General features: G+C 44.6%; 1 protein-coding gene across 3 annotated transcripts in view; it reads right to left on the reverse strand.

Annotated features, from left to right (window-relative positions):
* arhgap10 (Rho GTPase activating protein 10) overlaps window positions 1–20,358 on the reverse strand; it is a 44,316-nt gene extending 23,958 nt beyond the window's left edge. For 2 of the 3 annotated variants that reach the window (XM_076729515.1, XM_076729513.1), the window contains exons 1-14: window positions 19,787–20,358; window positions 8,943–9,038; window positions 8,636–8,697; window positions 7,148–7,219; window positions 6,491–6,592; window positions 4,917–5,027; window positions 4,135–4,239; window positions 3,469–3,598; window positions 3,149–3,255; window positions 2,939–3,033; window positions 2,241–2,322; window positions 2,017–2,059; window positions 1,838–1,906; window positions 1,347–1,421 (exon numbers count right to left, since the gene is read on the reverse strand). In XM_076729515.1, the coding sequence (XP_076585630.1) occupies window positions 1,347–1,421; window positions 1,838–1,906; window positions 2,017–2,059; window positions 2,241–2,322; window positions 2,939–3,033; window positions 3,149–3,255; window positions 3,469–3,598; window positions 4,135–4,239; window positions 4,917–5,027; window positions 6,491–6,592; window positions 7,148–7,219; window positions 8,636–8,697; window positions 8,943–9,038; window positions 19,787–19,940 (1,303 nt within the window). In that variant the 5' untranslated portion in view covers window positions 19,941–20,358. Of the gene's footprint in view, window positions 1–1,346; window positions 1,422–1,837; window positions 1,907–2,016; window positions 2,060–2,240; window positions 2,323–2,938; window positions 3,034–3,148; window positions 3,256–3,468; window positions 3,599–4,134; window positions 4,240–4,916; window positions 5,028–6,490; window positions 6,593–6,810; window positions 7,028–7,147; window positions 7,220–8,635; window positions 8,698–8,942; window positions 9,039–19,786 lie in introns of those variants that run through there. The other variant, XM_076729514.1, reaches the window with a different exon arrangement.
* Window positions 20,359–21,177: the final 819 nt, after the last annotated feature.

Below are 21,177 nucleotides of genomic sequence, written 5' to 3' on the forward strand. Positions count from 1 at the left end.
AGATCAGCGCTGCGTTGTGAAAATGTGGAAAAGTATTGAGCAGTTCTTTGGAAGCATTCCTCAAATTTGCCTCACTCTGCAGTTATATCTATAGGACTAAGAAGTCTAACTCAGCAACACTATACACCCCCTGCCTCATACTGTACAACAGACAGGTCACAGGCAGAATGGGGCTCACTCTTACAGCCTTCTTCCTGTTATATTGTTGCCTGACATTCAATAGGTGCCGCTGTCTTTGTTTGTACTGTAATATAATGGGAGACTCGTTTTCCATCACTCTGTCCTCTCTGATTGGACCCATGCCATGTCGGTGGGTGAGAGATGAAACGGCGGAGGAGTGGGAGGATCCGAAGTCTTTCTTCAGGGTTTAAAGCTTGCTTCACCCACTCACTGTGAACTGCTGCATGCATGAAATATTTGTGAATGTGTTGGTTAGTGTAGAAGTAGTACTACCTCTGTTATACTGTACATATTAGTCATTTCAAGGATGAAACAGAAGTCACGTTCTGGGAAGCTTCGTGAAAATATTCCGGTGTGGTCTATCAGTGAGGACGACATTTGCAATCTGTATTTCGCCCTCATTCACAAGAATATCTGGAATGTCAAGACCACAGGCGAACGCTTCTTTTACCATATTTGCTCTTTAAAGAAACTTCTTAAGGGTGCCGCAGCAGAGTGTTAATGGAGTCTACAGCATGAGTCGGCAGGTTGGGAGGCTGGAAGGTTTTGGAGAGGAAGCTTGAGACAGGCTGGCGGCTGCCTGAGTTTGTTGTCATTCTGAACACAGAGCTGAAAGCGAGCTGGTGTCTGCTGGAGACGGCAGGAAACCAGAGAGCAGACAGGGAGCAATGGAAAGGACAGAGGACAAGTTCTATAGAAGAGGAGTTGAGTGAGTGAAGACAAGTGAGAGGCGTAGAGGAAATGGAGAAAGGCGGCTGAGAAACCACGCCAGTGCAAGGACCTGAGAGGCCATCTTAGTGGCCTGTTAATGAGGCAAAAGTCAAAAAGTGCAAGGACGTGGACGTGAGGGACCCTGGCTGGTTGTCTGGCAGATATAAAACTGAGTGGAAAGGAGGCAAAGATCCACCCAGGCACCTGTTGCTCTGCAGAGGCACATGGCTCTGACGGGCTGAGTCATTGGCTGATTGTCATTCACTATCTTTTTAATATCACCCCGACAGACACATCCATTCCATCAGCACATTCAACTAACTAGGGGCAACCTCATACCACAGAGATACTGCAGTAGCATATAAATTAAAAATTTAACTTTACTAAGCCCTTACCAGCAACTCTCCATGCCAATACATTTGGGACCACAAAGAAAGGAACAGACTTTAACTTACCGATCATTAATGAGAGGAGCTTCTGGACCTTAGAGCTCACCCCGACAACTCTGTACAGGCCTTGGTCATTAATACCTGGTAAATAATAACATAGATTAAACTTCATTTGTACAGCACAGCTTTGTTTAATAAAGTTACTAAGTGCTTTACAGGAAAAAGAACAGACCACACCACTGACAACGACCCTGTATGTGGAAACTATACAGCAGATACACAAATATGTATTGAAGCAAAAGGAAAAGAGAAAATGAGGTCAGATGAGCACGTAAAGACAAAGGCAAATAAATAAGAACTAAAGTGCAATGAAAGGCATTAGTATTATCCACAGTCCAGACTGCCTGCAGTCAGCCTTTTGTCTCAATATTGGTGCAAGTCTGCCCCCTTGTGTACATTTAAGGATATTACATCCACATCACATTCCACCAATGCCATGTTAAACTTCCCCAAATAAATCCCTGTGTGACTCTCTCAGCTGAGCTTTTCCAGCTCACCTCTCGTCTCGATGGCGCTGATGGAGTTCTTCACGAAACTCAGACCCACGTCGTCAAGCTGGGCATCAACTGCAGGCGGAAAAGACAAAGAAACCTTCAGACGTGGTGAAGCGCTGAGCTCGAGAAACTTAATGATACTCTTTCACAGATACAAAGTCTGGTACAGCTGCATGACTTACTTCCTCTTTCTTTAGAGTAAGTCCTCCCAAGATAGTGTCCAATCTATTAAAAAAACAAAAAACCCTCAAACATCATAACAAAGTCTACTGCACAGTGAAACGCAGGTACATGGAAGCATATTAAACTAAACTAAAAGATGGCAGTTAAATGGGATACAGTGGGGCTACATGAGCAAAGTGTGAGTGGTAGATGATGACATAGCGTAGGCAGGCGGCTGACTCACAGGTTCCTTCCCACCCATGGCCTGCATCCAGAACTTGTGGTCATCCTCTGACAGAGCCTGTACTGTTACCACCGTCCCTGGCCTGGGAGAGAGCCACACCGCATCAGCATCAGGCAAAAACTCAGAGCAAAAGTACAGTAAGGCAACATCAGAGGCAATATAAAACATCAAATGTGCGCTTCCATAGCGAGCACTTGAACTTTGGATTTGCAGTATCCAACAAATACGAGCCCTGTTAGTCATCCCAGCTGCTGTGCGAGACCTACAATCACGCAGGACCAGATGGATATCAAGTTACTCATCCCGATCAGAGTGGATGTGTGGACTCGAATTTCCATACTAAATCTGGGGTATTGCTCATCTATTAATACGACAGAAAAGGGGCAGGGCAGAGTTAAGTTGTGTGACAAAATGAGATATCTATTACAAGAGGGCACGGCAGGGTGTGACAAATCCTCCCAGCTGAGTGTGTGAGGGCAGAACTCCAAGACAAATCCTGCTGCTCTGCCCTCCGCAATCCAAAACACAAAGAGCAACGAGCTAAACTGTAATCAGTGTGGAGCTAAGATCAGTAAACTGTTAATGTGGAGCATCACAGCAGATAATCTCCGTGCTCTGTGGCTGCACTGGAAAAGGCACATGGGAATATTCTGCACTGTGTTAAAGGAGAAAAAATTCAAATGAAGTGAGTGACGTACCGATCTGTTATGTCGAGTTCTAAACAGAACCTCCTGTCCAACATGTCTGTCGTTTTGCGGAGGCAGGATTTGAGCGTGACGGACTCAGTCTCACCCTGAAGGAACAAAAAAACTTCACTGTACAGAATCATAAAAATACCCCCCGTTATAACCAGTGTCATTCTAATCCGACTAATAAACCGCTCCTGCATCTGTTCTGTGACTACTCACAATCTTCCCACCAGATCTGTGGTCGAATGTCACCATGTGCAGGATCTTCTGCTCTTTGACGAACGTGCAGTAGCGTTTGACCCAGCTGGAACCAAAGGGAGGTGGCCCTGGAGAAACAAGGCGCACGTGTCACGCAGACATTCAGGGAAGACGTCCACAGTGAGAGTGTGCGTTGGCGAGTGGAGCCATGGACACTGGACTGTGTTTTTGATGAGTCTGTCGTGCATTCTTGACTTACTACGCTTCCTCGCCACCGTGTGTGTTATGAATGGACATGACGCCCCGTATTAAAATACATGTGAGCTATATAAAGGTCTTACGCTTTTCCTGAACGTAGAGGTAGCCTTCACAGCTGATAGGGCTGGTCTGTCTGTACTCTTGAGGCACCTCCCGGATCCTCTTCATCAGCTCGTACACCTCTGACCGCGTACCCTCGAATCGACTCCGTGTCTGGGAGGGGGACGAGGAAGCAAGCACTCAGGAAATCATGTTCTGATACTCAGCGATTAGGTAGGAAGACTGAAATCCGAACTTAAGAGCTTCCTTCCTTTCATCTCCTTGAAATCAGCTGAATAGTTAAGTAGTAAAACTAAGAATGAAGCAGAGATGAGACTTGGACGGCACTGCAGAGCAGGAGAAACCAAACTGATGGAGGCAGGAAGTTATAAAGTTTGACAAGTTAACAGATTTTTCTCAGGAGTTGGCGGCCAAATCCAGACAAAAACACAAGGAAATACTGGACTTAGCAAACCATGATGATCTGTTTCTAGATTTAGAGGCTGTGATGAGTAAGAGATGATTTGCCAACAGTTAGCCGTAGCAACTCAAGGTTTTGTCCATGCTTTTCTGCCCTTTAGTGGTCAAAATGTCGACTTTTTCTATTCTCTGGGTAGAACCAGAACACAGAAACACAAGAAACTGAAGTCACGTTAGAATCATCCTCATCCACATTACAAATATAATAATGAAACATGAACATTTCTCACATTCTGAATATTGATCTGCAGCGCTCGCTTGTAATGGTCGAAGTCCTTGGCGAGCTCGAAGCCCTGGTGGTAAAAGGTGAAGACTGTCTGAAAGAAGGCGAGCATCTAAAAAGATCAAAGCACAGGAGGAAACAGATCAGAGATGCTGAGCTAAAGAGTCAGCAAGTGACAAAACATCATGTCTGAATGTGACGCTATTGTTCAGTCAGTTTCAGGTAAGAAGGACACTTAACTTCATGCTTTTACTGATGTGACAGATGAGCCAGGCCAGTGCTGACGTGCTATCAGGGCTTCTGTTATTAAGTAAATACTCTTTTTTTTTTTTTTTTAACCTGGAAAATCTGCTGAAGTTAAACATATACAGAGTCCAACCAGAGCTGGTGGTGATTGGTGGAGCCTGAATAATGTGTGTTTTACTGTAAAATCACTGTTTCTGTAAATGGAGTCTGGTGGCTTTGGCGAGGTTTCCGCTTACACAAAAGGATCTGACTCTTTAACAAAAAGGTCTGATCCTTTCTCTAATGTTACCAAACCCTTAGAATAACAATCTGAGCCTGCCAGTGGCAAAAATAAGCTCTTTTAGCAGACGTACAGGAGAGATTACATTGCATCACTAACCAATTTCAAAAGTTTCTGTCCCCATTAGTCACTTGCATGCTCACAAAAAAAGAAAATAATAATATTTGACCAGAATTTCTCCCACTTGTCCGGGACATGGAAATCTTCCGGGACACGTGGGCCGGCAACGGAAACCCTGCATGCCAGTAAGGTCAGCCACTCACCGGCTCCACACATTCAAACTTCTTCCTCTCTTGGATCTCCTGCAGCTTGCACACATAGTCCAGCGACTCCTCCTGAAAATGCTGCCTCATGGTTTCCACCTGGATGTCTGCCTGTGGAGGTGGAGAACACACACCGCGATGATTACAGGGACAGACGAACGCATGGAAGCGAAGGAGGAACCTTATGATCTTAGTGATGCAGTGCAATTTGAGGTTTTTCTTGTTATGCCATTCTAACAGAGGGGATACAGAAGTTGGTTAGTGCTCTATCAAACTCTGATCAGCTTCATCGATATGTCTCAGAGGGCTGCATACTCTGCACGACATGGACAATCTGGGTTCAGATAAAGCTAAACAAAACTAAAGTGTGTGCACCAGAGGAGGGATTCACCTCCTGAACCAGCAGCAGTCAAACTACAAAACATCCTCCCGTCCATTGTTCATACCTGTTTGTCCTATAGTGCAGGCTGCAGCCTATCACAGCTCCCTGGGTACACTGAACTTAACATGTACAGACACATAGTGTACTCCAACCTACACCTATGGGCACTTTAAGGCTGCCAGTTCATCTACAGTAATATGCACGTGTCTTTGGGTTGTGGGAGGGAACCAGAGCATCCAGGGGGCGTATTTACACACATGCACACTCGTCAAAAAGTTAAAAGAAGAAAGGCCCACTCAGTCTGGGCCATTTTTTCCTTCTTCTTCCACTGTGCCATCCCAGAATCACAGCATACACGAAAGATTATAGATATACAACATTTGCTCTATGTATCTAGGAGGATACAGCCAAGATTGGCACACATTTGCAAAGCATCTTTAGGCGTAATAAGTGATATAACTTCTTACTGCAGCAGGATTTATGGCTGATAGCTTTGCCTGCTCAGGGTCAACTATTGCTAAGTGATTTTTATTGACTTTAGAATGAGTAAGATCAGAGTTCACATTTTGCTTTTCATAACATACACTACTGTTCATTGAGTTCATGAACAACTAATGCAGTGTCGATGAAGTTCATGACTGCTGAATCACAGGGTCTATTTGTTCAACGTCTGATAGGGATCAGTGTTGGTAGCACGGACCCTTGTGCCGCAGAGAACAGAACAGCCTGCAGCCATAATGTCAACACTTAGAAGTGCCCTCTCTGGTTGGTGTATACGACATATGGGTAAGCCTTACATGGCTGCACGGCGTCCTGAAGACAAGAAGGCAGCGTTTGGTGTGAGGCTGCTAAATTCTTCAGCTAAAATCTTCATGTCGTGGCACTGCAGCACGGATTGCTCCCCAAACTATAGTACAGCAACCAGGTCTGACCTTGGTCGTACAGCACGAGTCAGAACACATTTCCTCTCCAAACGAGCCAGGAAAACTGTTGCTGCGAGGCACGTCAGTGGAAAGTCACACGGTCCAACAGGCTTTGCAGCGAGGCTCTTCCCCAAGGCGCCGAAGGCAAAAACCAAAAACAGGGATTCTCAAACTAAACAAAATACCCTCCCCAGCCGTTCTGCTGTCGTTATGAGCTGCTCCTCTGCATGCTACAGATCCGTCGGAGAGTTCGGGGGATGGATAAATACCTCTTGTAGCTGAGGCTCCTTCTTCTTTGCTGACATGTTCAGAAGCTTTTCCAGGGAGCTGTAGTACTTCTCTGTTTCTTTCTCATACTTCTTTCTCTCCGCCTTAGGAAGGTACAGAGGAAGGAGCGGAAGCACATGAGGAGAACAGAATACTGTATTACTGCTGGGGACAAAGGAATCAAAGCCATGTGTGGAGCACAACCCCGATTCCAAAAAGTTGGAACGCCGCGTAAAACATAAATAAAACAGAATGAGATCATTTGCTCATCCCTTTTGACTCAATTGAAAACAGTACGAGGGCAATATATTTCATGCTTTACCTCATCAGCTTCAGGGATTTTTCTCAATATCTGCTTATTCTGGTCTGATGCAGCGACACGTTTCAAAGACTGGGAAAGATGTGGAACGCTCCAAAAATACCTGTTTGGAACATTCCACAGGTAAACAGGCTCATTGGTAACAGGTGAGAGGACCATGGTTGGGTGTGAAAGGGGCATCCTGGAAAGACTCAGATGGAGGATGGAGCGACTTCACCACTTCACCCAACATTTTTTTTTGGAACCGGGGTTGTATAATTCATGTTATCAGCATCCACCTGTACATCTACTGAGAGCCACAAAACATACTGGGGAGAGGAAATAAAGCATCATACGTTACCCTCACGGTACCAAGTTGCTCTTTCCTGAATTTCTCCAGCGGTTTCATTAAGGTTTCAGTGATGTTTCTCATCTAGACACAAGCCATAGCAAAGCCTTCATTATTACTCATTCACATTTCACATGACAACAACTTTTTTCCAGTCGTAAGTGTTTTCTGACTGGTCCAGACTGGCAGCTGTGTACAGTTTCCAGGCCTCTAGGGGTGCCGCCTTTTGATTGATGCCCTACTGGCCTCGATATACTACATTACATAACCGAAATTACATAAGCATTATTCTAAAAGTATCCTCGTCTTCCAATAATGCATTAATAAAGTTAATCTTTCCTCATTCCTGCAGTGCTTCTGCTCCGCTGGCTGCAGGACGTGTCTGCGCTTGCATGCCCATCCTCCCTTTCCTTAAAATGCACCGTGACGTCATCTCACTCTGCTGAGCAGCGCCGTGCCGAGCAGCGTGTTTACCATTATGGTCTGAGCCAGGCGCTAAAACAGTCATCTCAGCCAGCTACTGATGATGGGCCCACTCCCTAACCTCAAACACTACAGACAGACATTACAAGACAATGGCTGTTTATAGAATACCGCAAGCACTAAATTGTGCATCCCTGTTCAAAGGCGAGGAATGTTTTAGAGGCATTTCTTTTGGAAAGTATTTTCCCCAAACTGTCACTGGCCATCAAGCCAAGCACTTAAAAGAAAAGAAGCCTTCAAATGAGGAGGTTTGACAAGTGTATCTGTTACATAACATTTACAGAGGTCGCAAAATAAACCACAGCAGAGCACATCCTGTGACGCTTCAGGGTCGCAGCTGATGGCCCACTGTCACCATTAAAATCAGGCTTTAAAAGGCTGTAACTGTGTAATGACATTCATGTCAGATATGTGAGTTTTGTGGTTCATAAGTGAGCAACTTTAACAACACCGGCGGATGCAGAAGCTAGTTTTATGGTGGCATGTCGTAATGGCCTGTGTTGTTACGTGGACCCTGTTGTAGTAGCTTACGTGAATCTGTCTTGGTATTTAAAGCTTGGGTGTAATAATGTGGGCATGCACTCCTGTCCTCTCTGCAGCCACTCCCAGGCAGGTGCTGTGACAGTGACCCTTAGACAGGCACAACAGGATGAACTGTCTGAACACTATCAAGATTTATCCACCCTTAGCAAACTGGTTTGCTCTGTGCTGTGTTTGTGCTGCACTGTATGTCGGAGGAAATTATATTATGGGTGCCGGTCTGGATCTCTGCTGAATGACAGAGTCAGACATTAATAGATGCAAGTACCAAATATGGGCAGTAATAGGGGCTGGCTGGAAATGCACACAGTGCAAGAATACAAAGTTAAGTAATTCAAGTGCAACACACCAGTCAGACAGACAAACACACACACACACACACACACACACACACACACACACACACACACACACACACACACACACACGGAGGTATTTTCCTTGGCTTTCCAGCAGGTTCTGACTGGTTGTTCTCACCATCAGCTCTCTTTGGTCTTCAAGGTTCCTGAGGAATGAGGAGAACTCTTGCAAAGACTCATCTGAAGAAGAGAAAATGAAACACGGTGATAAATGCAGCCTTTCTGCCTCCGTCCTGCGCAGAAGCTCATGCAGCCTCAATGCCTTATGATTATTAGCTGTTCCCACCACAGGTGCACACTTAAACCTGCTCTTAATTTGCTGCTAGCAAAAGAACTGAAAACAAACATTTACAGTGCTCGTCTGCGTGCGGGTAACAAAACTAGTGGTTAGTCTCCGTCATGCGGGGAGGCAAACCCATACTTACCAATACATTTTTCATCGTCTGTCTTCGCGTCTCCGATGTACTCAAACTGAAACTCTCCCAGGCACTGGGCAAACTTTCGCTGCGCCATACCAAGCTCTGAAAGAAAAACAAGCAGTGCATTCAAGAGGAGGCAGAACACTTCGCATGATGATGACATATGTTGTCAAAATCTAGAAGGTAAACAAGTTTGGAATAATAATAACAACTCTGGAATAATACATCATGAAAAGTAGATCTGCTGCACCACACTGAGTTAACCACTTTGCAAACATCCTGTCTGTCTGTCTGCTGCATCCTGTTGCACGATGATGTCAGTTACCACAGGTTAGCACGAGCAAACACACAAATAAAGACAGGAGAAAACGAATGATGCTGCAGACGCTCAAATCAAATGTTGGATAGCCCCAGAAATGAGTTGACAGAACAGGCAAAATATAGAATTTATTCAATTTTCAGGATATATAATAGCTTTTTCAGCAGAGCAGAGAGTCAAGAAATGCAACGTCAGTCTTATTCAAGTGCCTTCTTAAATAAATTAGCTTTACATTAGCGACAAAGCTGGCATATTCTTATTTCTACAATACAATGGTCTGCTTGGTCCTAATAGCCTAAAAACAGTACAAATCTCTCATTAATCAAAAGGAAAAGCTAAGCAACATAACCAGTGCATCTCTCCTGAAAGCCCCTCGTGCTGTTACTCGTTGTTATGAAGCCTGAACCTACACAAGGAATCTATTGACATCCCTTTAATCTTGTTGCTGTTAACCTCCTTAATAAACGCTGGCCTATATGCATGGAAATGTCAGGCCTAACCTCTGGCGAGCCGAACCTCAGGCGATCCATCACATGGGTGACTACTCTCTGAGAAGTGCACTCGCTCATGTGAACCCCTGCATGACCCTGCGTAAAGGCTCCTGGATGCCCATTAAAACCATTTCAGATTTTGAGACGCAGATAAATGCTGTTGTTTAAGTTCACCCTCCACGACACAACGGCATATCGGTGAACGCAGCAAACCAAATCTATTTCCAAACACTGAAGAGATTCCCCGAGTTGGGATCTCTGAGCCACAGCAGTCCCCTCGGGAAGCATGACAGAGTGCAGCGAGGGTATTTTAAGCCTGGAGCTGTGAGCAGTATACTGAGGAGCACTGTCATTACATTTGGCAGATAGCTGGGAGCCTATAGGGAACAATCTACTGAGCAACACCACTGACTCGAGCTCTGGCACTGCTGAGCATCTGTAAACCCTACAAAGGCACTCGACGAGGACCTGGAATGTAAAGCTGATGATTTTCTATAAAGCAACTACTTCAGACTATATTTTAAATTGTTTTTAGTCTAAAAAATGTCAATAACACTGAGAAACGTTCAGCGCCGTTCAGAGCGATGTCCTCAAATGTCCTCTCATTGTTGCAGCTGACAAAATCCTTACAGCATGATAATAAGATAAACGTTTCAGGCTAATCATCAGCATATGCAGATCCAACAGTTGTCTAACATGCATGTTAAACACACTATGTGCAACTGGCACATCTGCACTTAACATCAGCGGCTATCAGACCAGAATTTCAATATTAATTTATGTATTTGCACATCATTCAGCAGGTGTGATTACTTACAGTCAGGATGATATTGTGCATGCTGCCTTACTGGATTAGATTACAAGGCCATCAATAACCCCCAAAATAGGTTTTGTTATTGCCGACTCAGGATTTCGGAAGCTCAGAAACTTGAGTATCACCGAGACCTTTGCAAAAATGCCAAGCTCCACACATCTGCTCATTCATCTGAGCTATCTGCTGTGCCTTCTTAATTTCTCTCCTTGGCTATCATGCATCTTAACGCGCTCCAGGCTCTCTGAGCAGTGTGTGTACACATGCTATGGATTAAAGCCGCAGTCGGGCCCAAAGCCCAAACATGTGAGAGGTGTTGGACAATGTCTGCCAGAGCCTGGCACAAAGGGCATCACTTCTGCCTCAGCTGTTTATTTCAAACAATCTGAAATCCGCCGCCGGTTGCTCTTCGGCTCCATCTAAGATCCACGTAATTCCAAAGCACACAAGGAAATACGGACAAACCAAACACCTGCGGCCGATTCCTTTGGCTAATTTGTCCAAGTCATCGAACGACAGGAAGCAAAGAGACAAACCAGACAATGGGACAGCTTGTGTATCAGAGTATTTACAATTGTTTGTTCTTTGAGGAGGTCTTAATATAGCACTTGGAGGAAATGTTCTCTCTTTCCTCGTGGGTGAGGTAATGGTTGTCTTTAAGAAATTAACAGCTAAAACAGCAAAGGAAATGTGCACAAGCACGTCAAAAGCAAACCAGATAACACTTTTTCTCCACCGCACGGCGAACACAGAAAACACAGTCTAACAGTGAGCAAAACAAACGGATTCATGGCTTGTTTGTGGATCATAAGCTCATTTCTTGGCTCATGAACTTCTGCAAGACGCTGAGCAGACCTAACATTTAGATCATTAATCAAGGCTGGAGAGGGTCTACGCTCGCCCTCTCCCCAGATACCACAGAGACGCGGTAAACAAAAAACAGGCCACTGCCCGAGCAACATTACTGGACTGACGAACAATAGCAACAGAGTGTCAAATCCTCCCGCTCAGGCTCCTCCTCGCGAGGTCAGGCCACATGGGAGGCAGGGGTATTATGGGATGCCTTATTATTTATCATCTAATAATCAGACGTGAGCCGCTGCAAGAATTTATTAGACAATAGTTTAGAGTAGAAAAGTTAAACTTGTGTCAAACGCAGCAAATCTTCTTGGAGCTCATTCAACTTTTCCGTGATTAATACACAGAAAGCTTTTCACTTTTTGGCCGAGGCGTTCCTGCCACAGAGGTGACTTCTCACTGGTGTAAACACAAGCTGATGAACTGCCATGTGGGCGCCTTTAAGTACGGGCTACGGGCTTCATTTTCAAAATAAAGGTGTGGCAAATATGAGCCTGTCAGGTCATTATTTTGGGAGCAAACACGGAGCACAGCAATTTTCTCTGAGGTGACTATAAAATCGAGACGGGAGCTGAACCACACGGACGTTGAAAGTCCAGATCGGGGTGTGGGAGTCCATAAAAGGTGACTCTGGTCACTACGGCCTCGGCAATGATCCTTAATTTGCAGCACATGGAATCACTGCAGACAATCCTGCATTGACATCGTCTATAAGAAAGTCTGTAATTGTATTACTCCAGGAAGCAGGATGGAGATGAGACACGAGGAGCATGGATTTCACTGGATTTATTACTCTACTGGAGTTAAACTGGTAGCTTTTATCGATGCATGCACGGCTGGATGTGGGCCTCCAGCGCTGTGATTATACTTTACCGCTGCTCATGCTTTTATTGTCCACTTGTCAAATACAACGTAATAAGGCCATTGTCAGGGAAAGGCCTTGAGTGGTGGGATATACACTCACCACTCAGCGTCAGTGAAGCCCTGTCTCACCATGAACTGGCCTTTTCCTTTCTATGTTTTCCTCCTGTTCAGGTTTTTTGTATGAGAGGATGAAAACAGCTTAGACTTTCTTATAAAATGCGACTAAAAGCACATTGAAACAAATAAATCACAGCAAATCTTGTATGAACCTCATTTTGTAGCTCACCACATTAGTGAGATAATGTGGCCACGCAACTAAAAACCTCTTCCTGACTGTTAGAACTTCTTTGACACCTCTGATCAGAACCTTCAGCGTGCTGTCTGCACTGCATGCATTTTAGATCAACCCAATAACGGCTCCATTACGGCTTCACCCAAAGCCCGATCCTCGGCCTCTTGCCGTTTTCACGACCCCATCTCAGTGACATCACTTTGAAAATCTAACTTTTCCTGTGATTGCTGTAGCTCAGCAGTCTTTGATTGGCCTTCTAATAATCCTCCTATCTAGGCTTGAAAGTGAAGCGGGACCAGTTTCCTGCAGGCTGCGTCTCTCAGTGCTTTGAAGCAGTCTGCCAGAGGAACGTGGGGAAGATGAGTCTGTCGTCTTTTCAATCCCTGCTTTAAACCTTTTATAGAAAAACAATTTTGGAGGTCGTATATTGTTTCATTTCATGCTCGTGCCGTGTCTCTGCTGCTCATGTCTTTTCTATTGCTTTTGGCTCTGCTTGTGGTTTTTTTTTTTTTTTTACTTTCACATATTTTCCACCTGCCTGCCAGACGAGTGTGAAGCTTCAGCTACAGCGTGTGCTCACGTTATAAATAAAAAGTACCTGTTATAATACTTTTTATCAGGAGCAAGTTCTGCAATGAGTTAATTCTCAGCTTCCATGTGCCTGATGGGTAATTAGTGACCCCGTATGGAGTCACTGTTGGTCAACTGCAGTGCTCAGATTATCCCAAAATAAACGCGAATGTAGAGGGGAAAGTTCAGCTCCTCCTGCAGATAGTGAAATCAACATTAGGCTGAACCTTGGCACACCTGAACAAAGCCTCAACACGCTGCACTGTGTCTGACGTAAGGTCAGGGCAGCATCCGGCGTCGCCGTATCGTAAAAGATAACGAAGGGCGGATGATATTGTGATAGTAAAAATCAACACCGTTCAAGCATTCCTCCAGGTGTGACAAGCATCCCATGAGTTTTACAGCTCCACTGCAGAACATCATGAATATAGGAATGTAACAGGGCTGCTCGAGCATTGCTTTCATCATTGACTCAACACTTTGTTTGAGTTTGCCTTTTTATTATTCACATATATTATATCTACACCTTAAGGGAACTTGGGTCTTGTACATTTTACTACAGCACTTTATTAGAATACTAAGGGTATCCTTTATCTAAGCAAAGACAGCGGCGAGGCTCAGGTCACTGTGGACAATTAGTGTACACTCCAAGAACAGTGATGTCAATGGATAGATTTGCAGGCTCTTTATTAAGGCCATATGTGAGCCCGGTGCACAAATCACACCCATCCACAGTCTGATTACATGGGCTGCATGCATGTTTAACTCACTGCAGGGTGGACAGTTAATATGAGGATATATGAAGCCAAGCTGCGCAGACTTCATTACATAAAACATGAAGAATGAACGTTATCCGGTTACACGATGCTCTGGCTTTGAATTGACGTCAGGCAACACTGAGAGAAGGAAGAAACAGTGACAGGGCTTGTGTCCCTGTTCTCTGTCAATTGAAGTTAAAACAGCATAGATCAACCGGATACAATCAGCGGAGCGATAAACAAAAGTGTCAGATGAGAGCTGTGCGTAACAGATTGAAATGATAGCTGCTGTCCTCGAGGAAAGAGCCATCACAAGATAGAAATACCTCACGCACACGAGGACACAGGAGAGTGCGAGGCAAAGGCTTCTCCTGCTTTTTGCCTTTTAAAGGAAGGCATTTCTGAGCAAACCTGGGAACTGTCAAACTTGGCTAGTTTCTCTGCAGAAAGCCAGTCATACGAGTCACACAGACCCCACCTCACATCGCTCTGATGTTACAGGCCAGGCTGTTCTGAAACAGGAAAAAATATGAAAACGTGCCCAGCCACGGGACATAAACATTGGTGGTCCTGTTCAGAGGAGGTGGGGACAAAAGCAAAGGGGACACCAAGGGGAGGGTAGTGAGACCACCCGACTCTGCTGGCACTTTGAGTTAAGATCATTTTGTAACACACTGCTCCACAGGTCAACAATGAACATCCGTGTTCTAAATATCATGTGAACTGAACAGTTAAACCAGGGGTATATCAACAAATAATGCACTTGTTTTACAGAGTCATGATTCATTTATGACTGATAGGAATTAAATATAGGAATTACATAACTGTGGCCTTAAAAATCCTAAAAATGCTGACATCTGACGACTGGTTAAAACACACCACATGGATACCTCGATATTGACGCATAATTGCAGGTTCCAAAATGTTTGATTCAGCTGTGATTGAAGTGGTTTGGGACAACTACAGGAAACGTGTTTTCCAACAAGGCCTGACTTGTCACTCTGTCCATGTCTCTGTCTTTGCTGAGTAAAGACACAGTATGCTTCCAATGTACAGCAGCAGTTTGTTTTTACTGTCAATCCTCCTGAGATAAATCTGTGCTTAAAACGTCAAGCTGCAGAGACACAGAGCTTTAGGAGTTACATACAATCCTTTACGCCTGTCTGTTACGCTGCAAAACATCACTGGCAGCACGTTTCAGGATGAAATAGTTCTTTTTAAATTACAGAATGAATGGAGCCGAGATATTAACATGAACTCCCTCAGCTTGTTTTCCACTACAGCACGTCTTACAGCAGGAAACGTAATACTGCATGTTCTCGTCGCTGCTGCAAAAGTTTTCCAAAAAAACAAGCCAAAAATGGTATGTATATGTCAAAGTTCAGCTGCTGAAGATGTCCACAGTGAATTCATTGGCGCCTGATGGCGTGTTGTTTGTTATGATTTCTACAGTCTCATCAGATGTGCCACTTAGGTCAGAGCTCGCCTGGTGAAGGTCCTCAAAGAGCAGCCAGCGTTCACATGCTGCGCCTTTCCACAGTCCTTCCTGTTCCACTCTCCCATCTTTTCCAGTCTGAAACCCCGCTCCACGCCCACCTTTGCCCTCGACGGAGTCTGCCCACCCATCCCCTCCCAGTTTCTCTTCCCCCCCAGGCTCCCTGCCCACAAAGCAAGCATTACTTCATTCATGACTTCCTGATCCTCAAAACAAATCTGCAGGGTGAGGCTGCGCTGAGCAGCATCCTGTCAATAATGACGAAGTGGCTAATCAATGATATGTCAGTGTCCGAATATTCTGTTATGTAGACATCCAAAAAGTCAGAGCACATCATGCAGCCAAAGGTGCTTCAAATAGTTCTCCATATTTGCTGCTTACACCAAAAAAGGAGCCCCGAAAGCAGAGCTGTGCCATCAAGCAATGCACTATCACTTTTATAGCAGGCCTTGTTCTCTCTGGAGATGAAAAAGCGTTCCTCCCACATGACTTCACGTCTTGTGCTAATGCGATTTTAATGAAAGATTGTGATGCGGGTCTTTGGCAGAATCAGTAATGTGATTACAGAGAGCAGCAGTGAGCCAAGGCACACCATGGCAGGCTACTCTTAAACCTGACTGCTGGTCAGAAAAAAAAGACCTTCGCATGCTGGGCCTTCAAAGAGGAACTGAAATCAAGGGGGAAAAATCATTTTGCTTTATTAGCCGGTTGGTCACTTCATCAGAGGAAGTCCAGCTGTGAGAAAAGACTGTGATTGACCCCTCTGCGACTCGGTCCAACGTCACGTTTCAGACGCAGCAGCAATAACAGAATATGCATGAAACACTATGAAACAGCATAACAAGCTCTTCAGATGCTTGGAGCAGATGTTTTCTGCAGCAAACAGGGAATCGTGTGTTAGTTAAGGACAACAGTGAGGGGCGGCTGAGAGGGTACAGACAGGACACAGTTCCTGTGGAGGAAACTCCCTGAAACAGAAGCACATGTGCATGTTGCTCCTCTAGTGGGCACTTCCATGTCATGGCTCTCTGGCCCTGCGCCCCGCTCTAAAGTTTCCTCTCAGAACCAAGGTCTTTCCGTAGCGGGACATCCTCCCAGCCGTACGAGCGGAGGGAGTCACCCAAAGGCTGAGAAGGGCCTGGGATGTGGAGATCAACAACTGTCTTTTGGCTTGTCTAAACATCAGATCACAGCGAGGTCACGCATAAAGTGGAGCACAGCTCTTAAATCCACAGCATTTACTATGAGACTAAATCTGTCTATCTGTTTACCGCATGATGCTGGATCAACTACTCTGCTGGATCTCATACTGAAGCTGGAGGTGACGATCATATAAACAGAGGATCACGCAGCTCAGCCTCACCGAACCTGACAAAAGCCATTGTCTGAGCTCTCCAGTTCATCCAGCGAGGCTACTCGATGTGCTTGATGTGTCGTATGATCTCTGAGAGGAGAAGAATCGAACACAGTCTCATGAGCCCAGATTATTAGAGTAACTTCCACGTTAATAAGAACCAGACTGGAGCTGAGACCCACACAGAGAGGCCAGATTAACAGCGCTGTTACGTCACCCCACATGACAATAAATATTCAGGTTGAAAGTCCTGCAATGAAAATTAGAGCTTGTTAAATTGTACTTAAAAATCACAAAACGGAAATTGTGCTCACAAGGTGAAAGGTGTAAGATTTCATTTGTTCTGGTCACTGGGAGCCAAACACGTGGGACCGCACGCCTGTAAGCTCCTGCAGCCAACAGCCGCTTTGATTATCGATTATTCTGACATTCGATTGGGTTTGGATCACTCAAACTGATGCCAGTTATGCAGCATGAGTGTCGTCATCAAAGACGGTTGACAGCTGCTCGGCCCAATTTGGATTAATTAGCCTCGCCTTGAATTTAATATCACAGTAGGGAACACCCTTTTTAAACAGTAGTATATTGTTTTCCCGTGTGGATAACCCAGAAATCAGCCAGGCCGTGAGTAGTATTACTTTAATATTTTGCTGTGGAAGCTGGACAATCTTTAAGTGGCTACGACTGCTTTCAGCCAGGTGAGCAAACACCTCTTGATTACAGTGATAAAAGAGCAACAAAAACAGTCATTTGACATTGGTGGAGGGGACAGGCCGCACGCTCAGAAATGCTCTCCGTGAAGGGCCACAGCACAGGTCGAGCGAAACAGGCTGAGAGCGTTTCATCCGTGTTAGCACATAAAATGACGACCGTCGGTTCCTTCCTCAAACTTCAACCAAACTTGCAGATGTCATCTGTATGACCAGGGTTCCCCATTCTCTGCCAGATTCTCAGAAGCCGGAGGCTCCCACGGCCCTAACGAGGGTGAACACACTTGATATTTGATATGTGTGACTATGCTTGACACACTTACGAGTGAACATGAAAAAAAGTGACTAATAGGTCAGCCACAGTCGCATAAGGCATGAAATAGAAAACGTGTCGAGCCCTCTTGAAACGGGACCCCGTGCGTCAGTCTACACCAACATCGGTGTCATCTCATCTGTGAAACACTGAATACCAGAGTTCACCACAGCGCTCCGTGGAAGTTCGCCCGGTGACTCCACGTGGCTGCGAACAGTGAGGCTAAAGAACGAGTAGTCTTCAAACTGTAAGACACAGCAGGTAAATGAGGCATAGAAACCATAAAGAGAAGGTCGGGACGCTAAATTACTGTTTACGTGAAGGAACAAATGGAAATATGTGTTATTCAAGCAATGCTGAACACATGGTATGATCACTTAGCTTAAAAACAAGTGCCCTCCTGAGAGCTTCACACAAATTAATAGACCTAAAGCCTGAGCAATATGTGATCCAGTTGCTGTTTGGGGGAAAATATTCACCAGGATGATGAAAGAGGTCAGAGAAGAATGGCCAGGCTACCGCGAGCTGACAGGTACAACAGGCCGCAAGTATGCAAATAACAGCTTAGCACAGCAGTAATGTACAGTGCAGGAGGACAGTGGGAAGCAGAAGGAGCCACGGCAGCATTGGGCCACGCTGGGTTCCTCTGCTGCTCGGCTGAATCTCTGGAAGGAAAAATGCAGCTTGAATCTACTCGACCATACCTGGTGTCAACAGCACAGGTGTTCAGGTGATGGTGCAACGCGGTGCAGAAGCTTCCTGAAGAGACACGAGGCACCTGAACACCACTTCATCTGAATACCTCTGCAGACCTCACGACTCTTTGACCCTGTGTCAAGCGTTTTGAAGACGTTTATAAAAGCCGACAGGGATTTCAATCACTTCCAGAAAGCAGCAATGACACGCCATCATCCCGCCCAACTTCAGCTTCTTCTAAGGTGCACAGAGAAAAAAGTCTGCAGAGGTCAAAACTCCAGCGTCACCTGTGGTGTGAAGAACTACAGCTGCGACTAACCATCATTTTCACTGTTGATTCATCTGTCCACCATTTTCTGAATTAATCATTAGCTGTTTGCTCAGTGGTATTTCCCAAAGCCCAAGATGACGTCCTCAAATGGTACGTTTTGTCCACAACTCAAAGATATTCAGTCCACTGTCATGCAGGAGTGAAGAAACCAGAGAAAATTCACATTTCAGAAGCTGAAAACATGACTCAAACTAATGAATCTATCATCAAAATAGCTGCAGATGAATCAAATAGTTGACAACTAATCAATTAATCATTGAGGCTCTAGAAAGAACAACTTTATCATGAGACTAATGCATTTCAGCTTATGGTCTGGACCCTCATGAAGGCCTATTAACTTGTTTCTAAACCCTAAATGTGGCACTAAAAATCTTGTCTGAGGTTTGTCTGATTATAAGTGTAAACAACTGCATTCACACCTGGAGACGGTTCATTGCATTTAACCCAGTTCTACACCACCATATGAAGGCTGAGGGCTTTTTGAGCAGACATACTGACAGCAGCCATCTGTGATCACTGTGTGTGGAAAACTTGCTGTGAGCACCTTGAGGCGAGCCGAGCCCACAAGACTAGAGTTCAAACAGATAACAATCTAATAATTTGAGGTAGCTGAGGTGTGTGACTGAAAGCAAACAGAGCAGGGAGGGATCACACGAAGCCACGGCCTTACATGTCTCAGATACAAGCCCCATAAAAGTGAATGACAACAGCAGATCAGAAAGACAAACCTTTGATCTGTTATCAGGACAGTCCCTCATAATATGAGACAATTAGTTGATCTGCTGTGTAACTCTTGAGCAAAGTGTTTTTTCCCCACGCATAACATAAACCAAATGGGAAAAAAATTCCCTGGAAAACTGAGGAAGAAGCTGTGGGAGCAGTGAACGCATCAACGCCTCCTCCCAAGGCAAGTGCACGGTTTTAGTGACCGAGCCCAAACTCTTCAAAGTGTAACGTCTCTGAGTTAAAAACACGAAAATCAACTCACGCTTGGTTGCATTGATGAGGTTCTTCCCATCTTTGTACAGTTCTTTAATGAACCTGTTCGTTTTGTCCAGCTCCGCTTCGTGTGCCTTGATTTTCTCCCTGAAGCTGGGGCTGTCCAGATAGCATTCACTGAATTCCAGCGGGTGTAATCCCATTTCTGTCGCAAGATTGATGGCTTCGGTTGACAGAACGGGGAAACTAGTCAAAATGACGCTGACTTTGGAGCTTCAAAAACGAGCCGATACGATCAAATTACCGCTTTTTCCACAGGCAGTCTCAAGTATAGCAGAGAAAACATAGCTACGTCAAGTAGCAGCAGCTAACGGCGGTTAGCATGGTGACTTCTGACACGGGCGCATGGGTGTTGTTCCACAGTTGTCAAATAACGAAAGTAGCTAACAGGTAAAGCGCGTAAAAGGTGACCGGGAGACGCGAAAGGGTAGAGAATTCATCGGAAGTCGGTTCACGGGAGTTGTCAGAAAGTCAGAGTTGCTGTATCCGATTTTTCCTTCGTCCATCAAACGCACTCCACCTCTCAAAGTGACAGATTGAGAAACTCTGCTGACATCTGTGTGCGTGTAGCAAACTTCTGCCAAAGAGTAACTACCTTCAGCAAGATATTACATGTAATCTACTTCCACTTTCGTTTCGTTGCCCCTCGAGCACTGATTTGGTTAGCTGCAGGTCAACTTACGGAAAACCTACTATAACAGGCTGGAAAAAAACTACTCCATTACAAATTTAACGAAAATATGTCGTTCAAAACATTACTTAAATAAATGTAAAGAAGTAAGAAAGAAGAAAATCTAATGTTAAGTATGTTAAAGTAAAAGTACTTGATATGCAAATAACTGGACCGTGAGAGTGCTGTATTATTACATATTATATGAATTGATTAAAATGAATAATGTATTAATACGTAAGTAGTATATTACCATTGCAACTTGTAGGAGTAGTACTAATTTGAACTACTTTATACGGTGCTAGGTTGTTTAATCAATAACACTGCATATGATCTCATTATATGTTTGTAAAATCTTGATTTCCAAAGTGAATACTACAGATGTCACATAAATTTAGTGGACTGAAAAGTACATTTTTTGGCTCCGAAATGTGGTAAAGTAGAAGTGTAAAGCGGCAGAAAATACAATTACTCAAGAGAAGTATCTTAAAATTGTATTTAAGTACATTAATTGAGTAAATATACTTAATTTGTGTCCACCACTCCTAGAATGCTATGGTAAAACTAAATTTGCTTCAATTTTTTGAAGTCTAGGTTATACATATAATTGCTTCAATTTCAACCTTAAAACACGGACAGTGAATTCCCACTGAAACTGAACATCGCTGGAGGAGCAGCTGGGAAAAAGATCAAATCTGAGAGCAGAATGC

The sequence above is a fragment of the Chaetodon auriga genome, chromosome 4 (assembly GCF_051107435.1).
Source record: "Chaetodon auriga isolate fChaAug3 chromosome 4, fChaAug3.hap1, whole genome shotgun sequence".
Taxonomy (NCBI): domain Eukaryota; kingdom Metazoa; phylum Chordata; class Actinopteri; order Chaetodontiformes; family Chaetodontidae; genus Chaetodon; species Chaetodon auriga.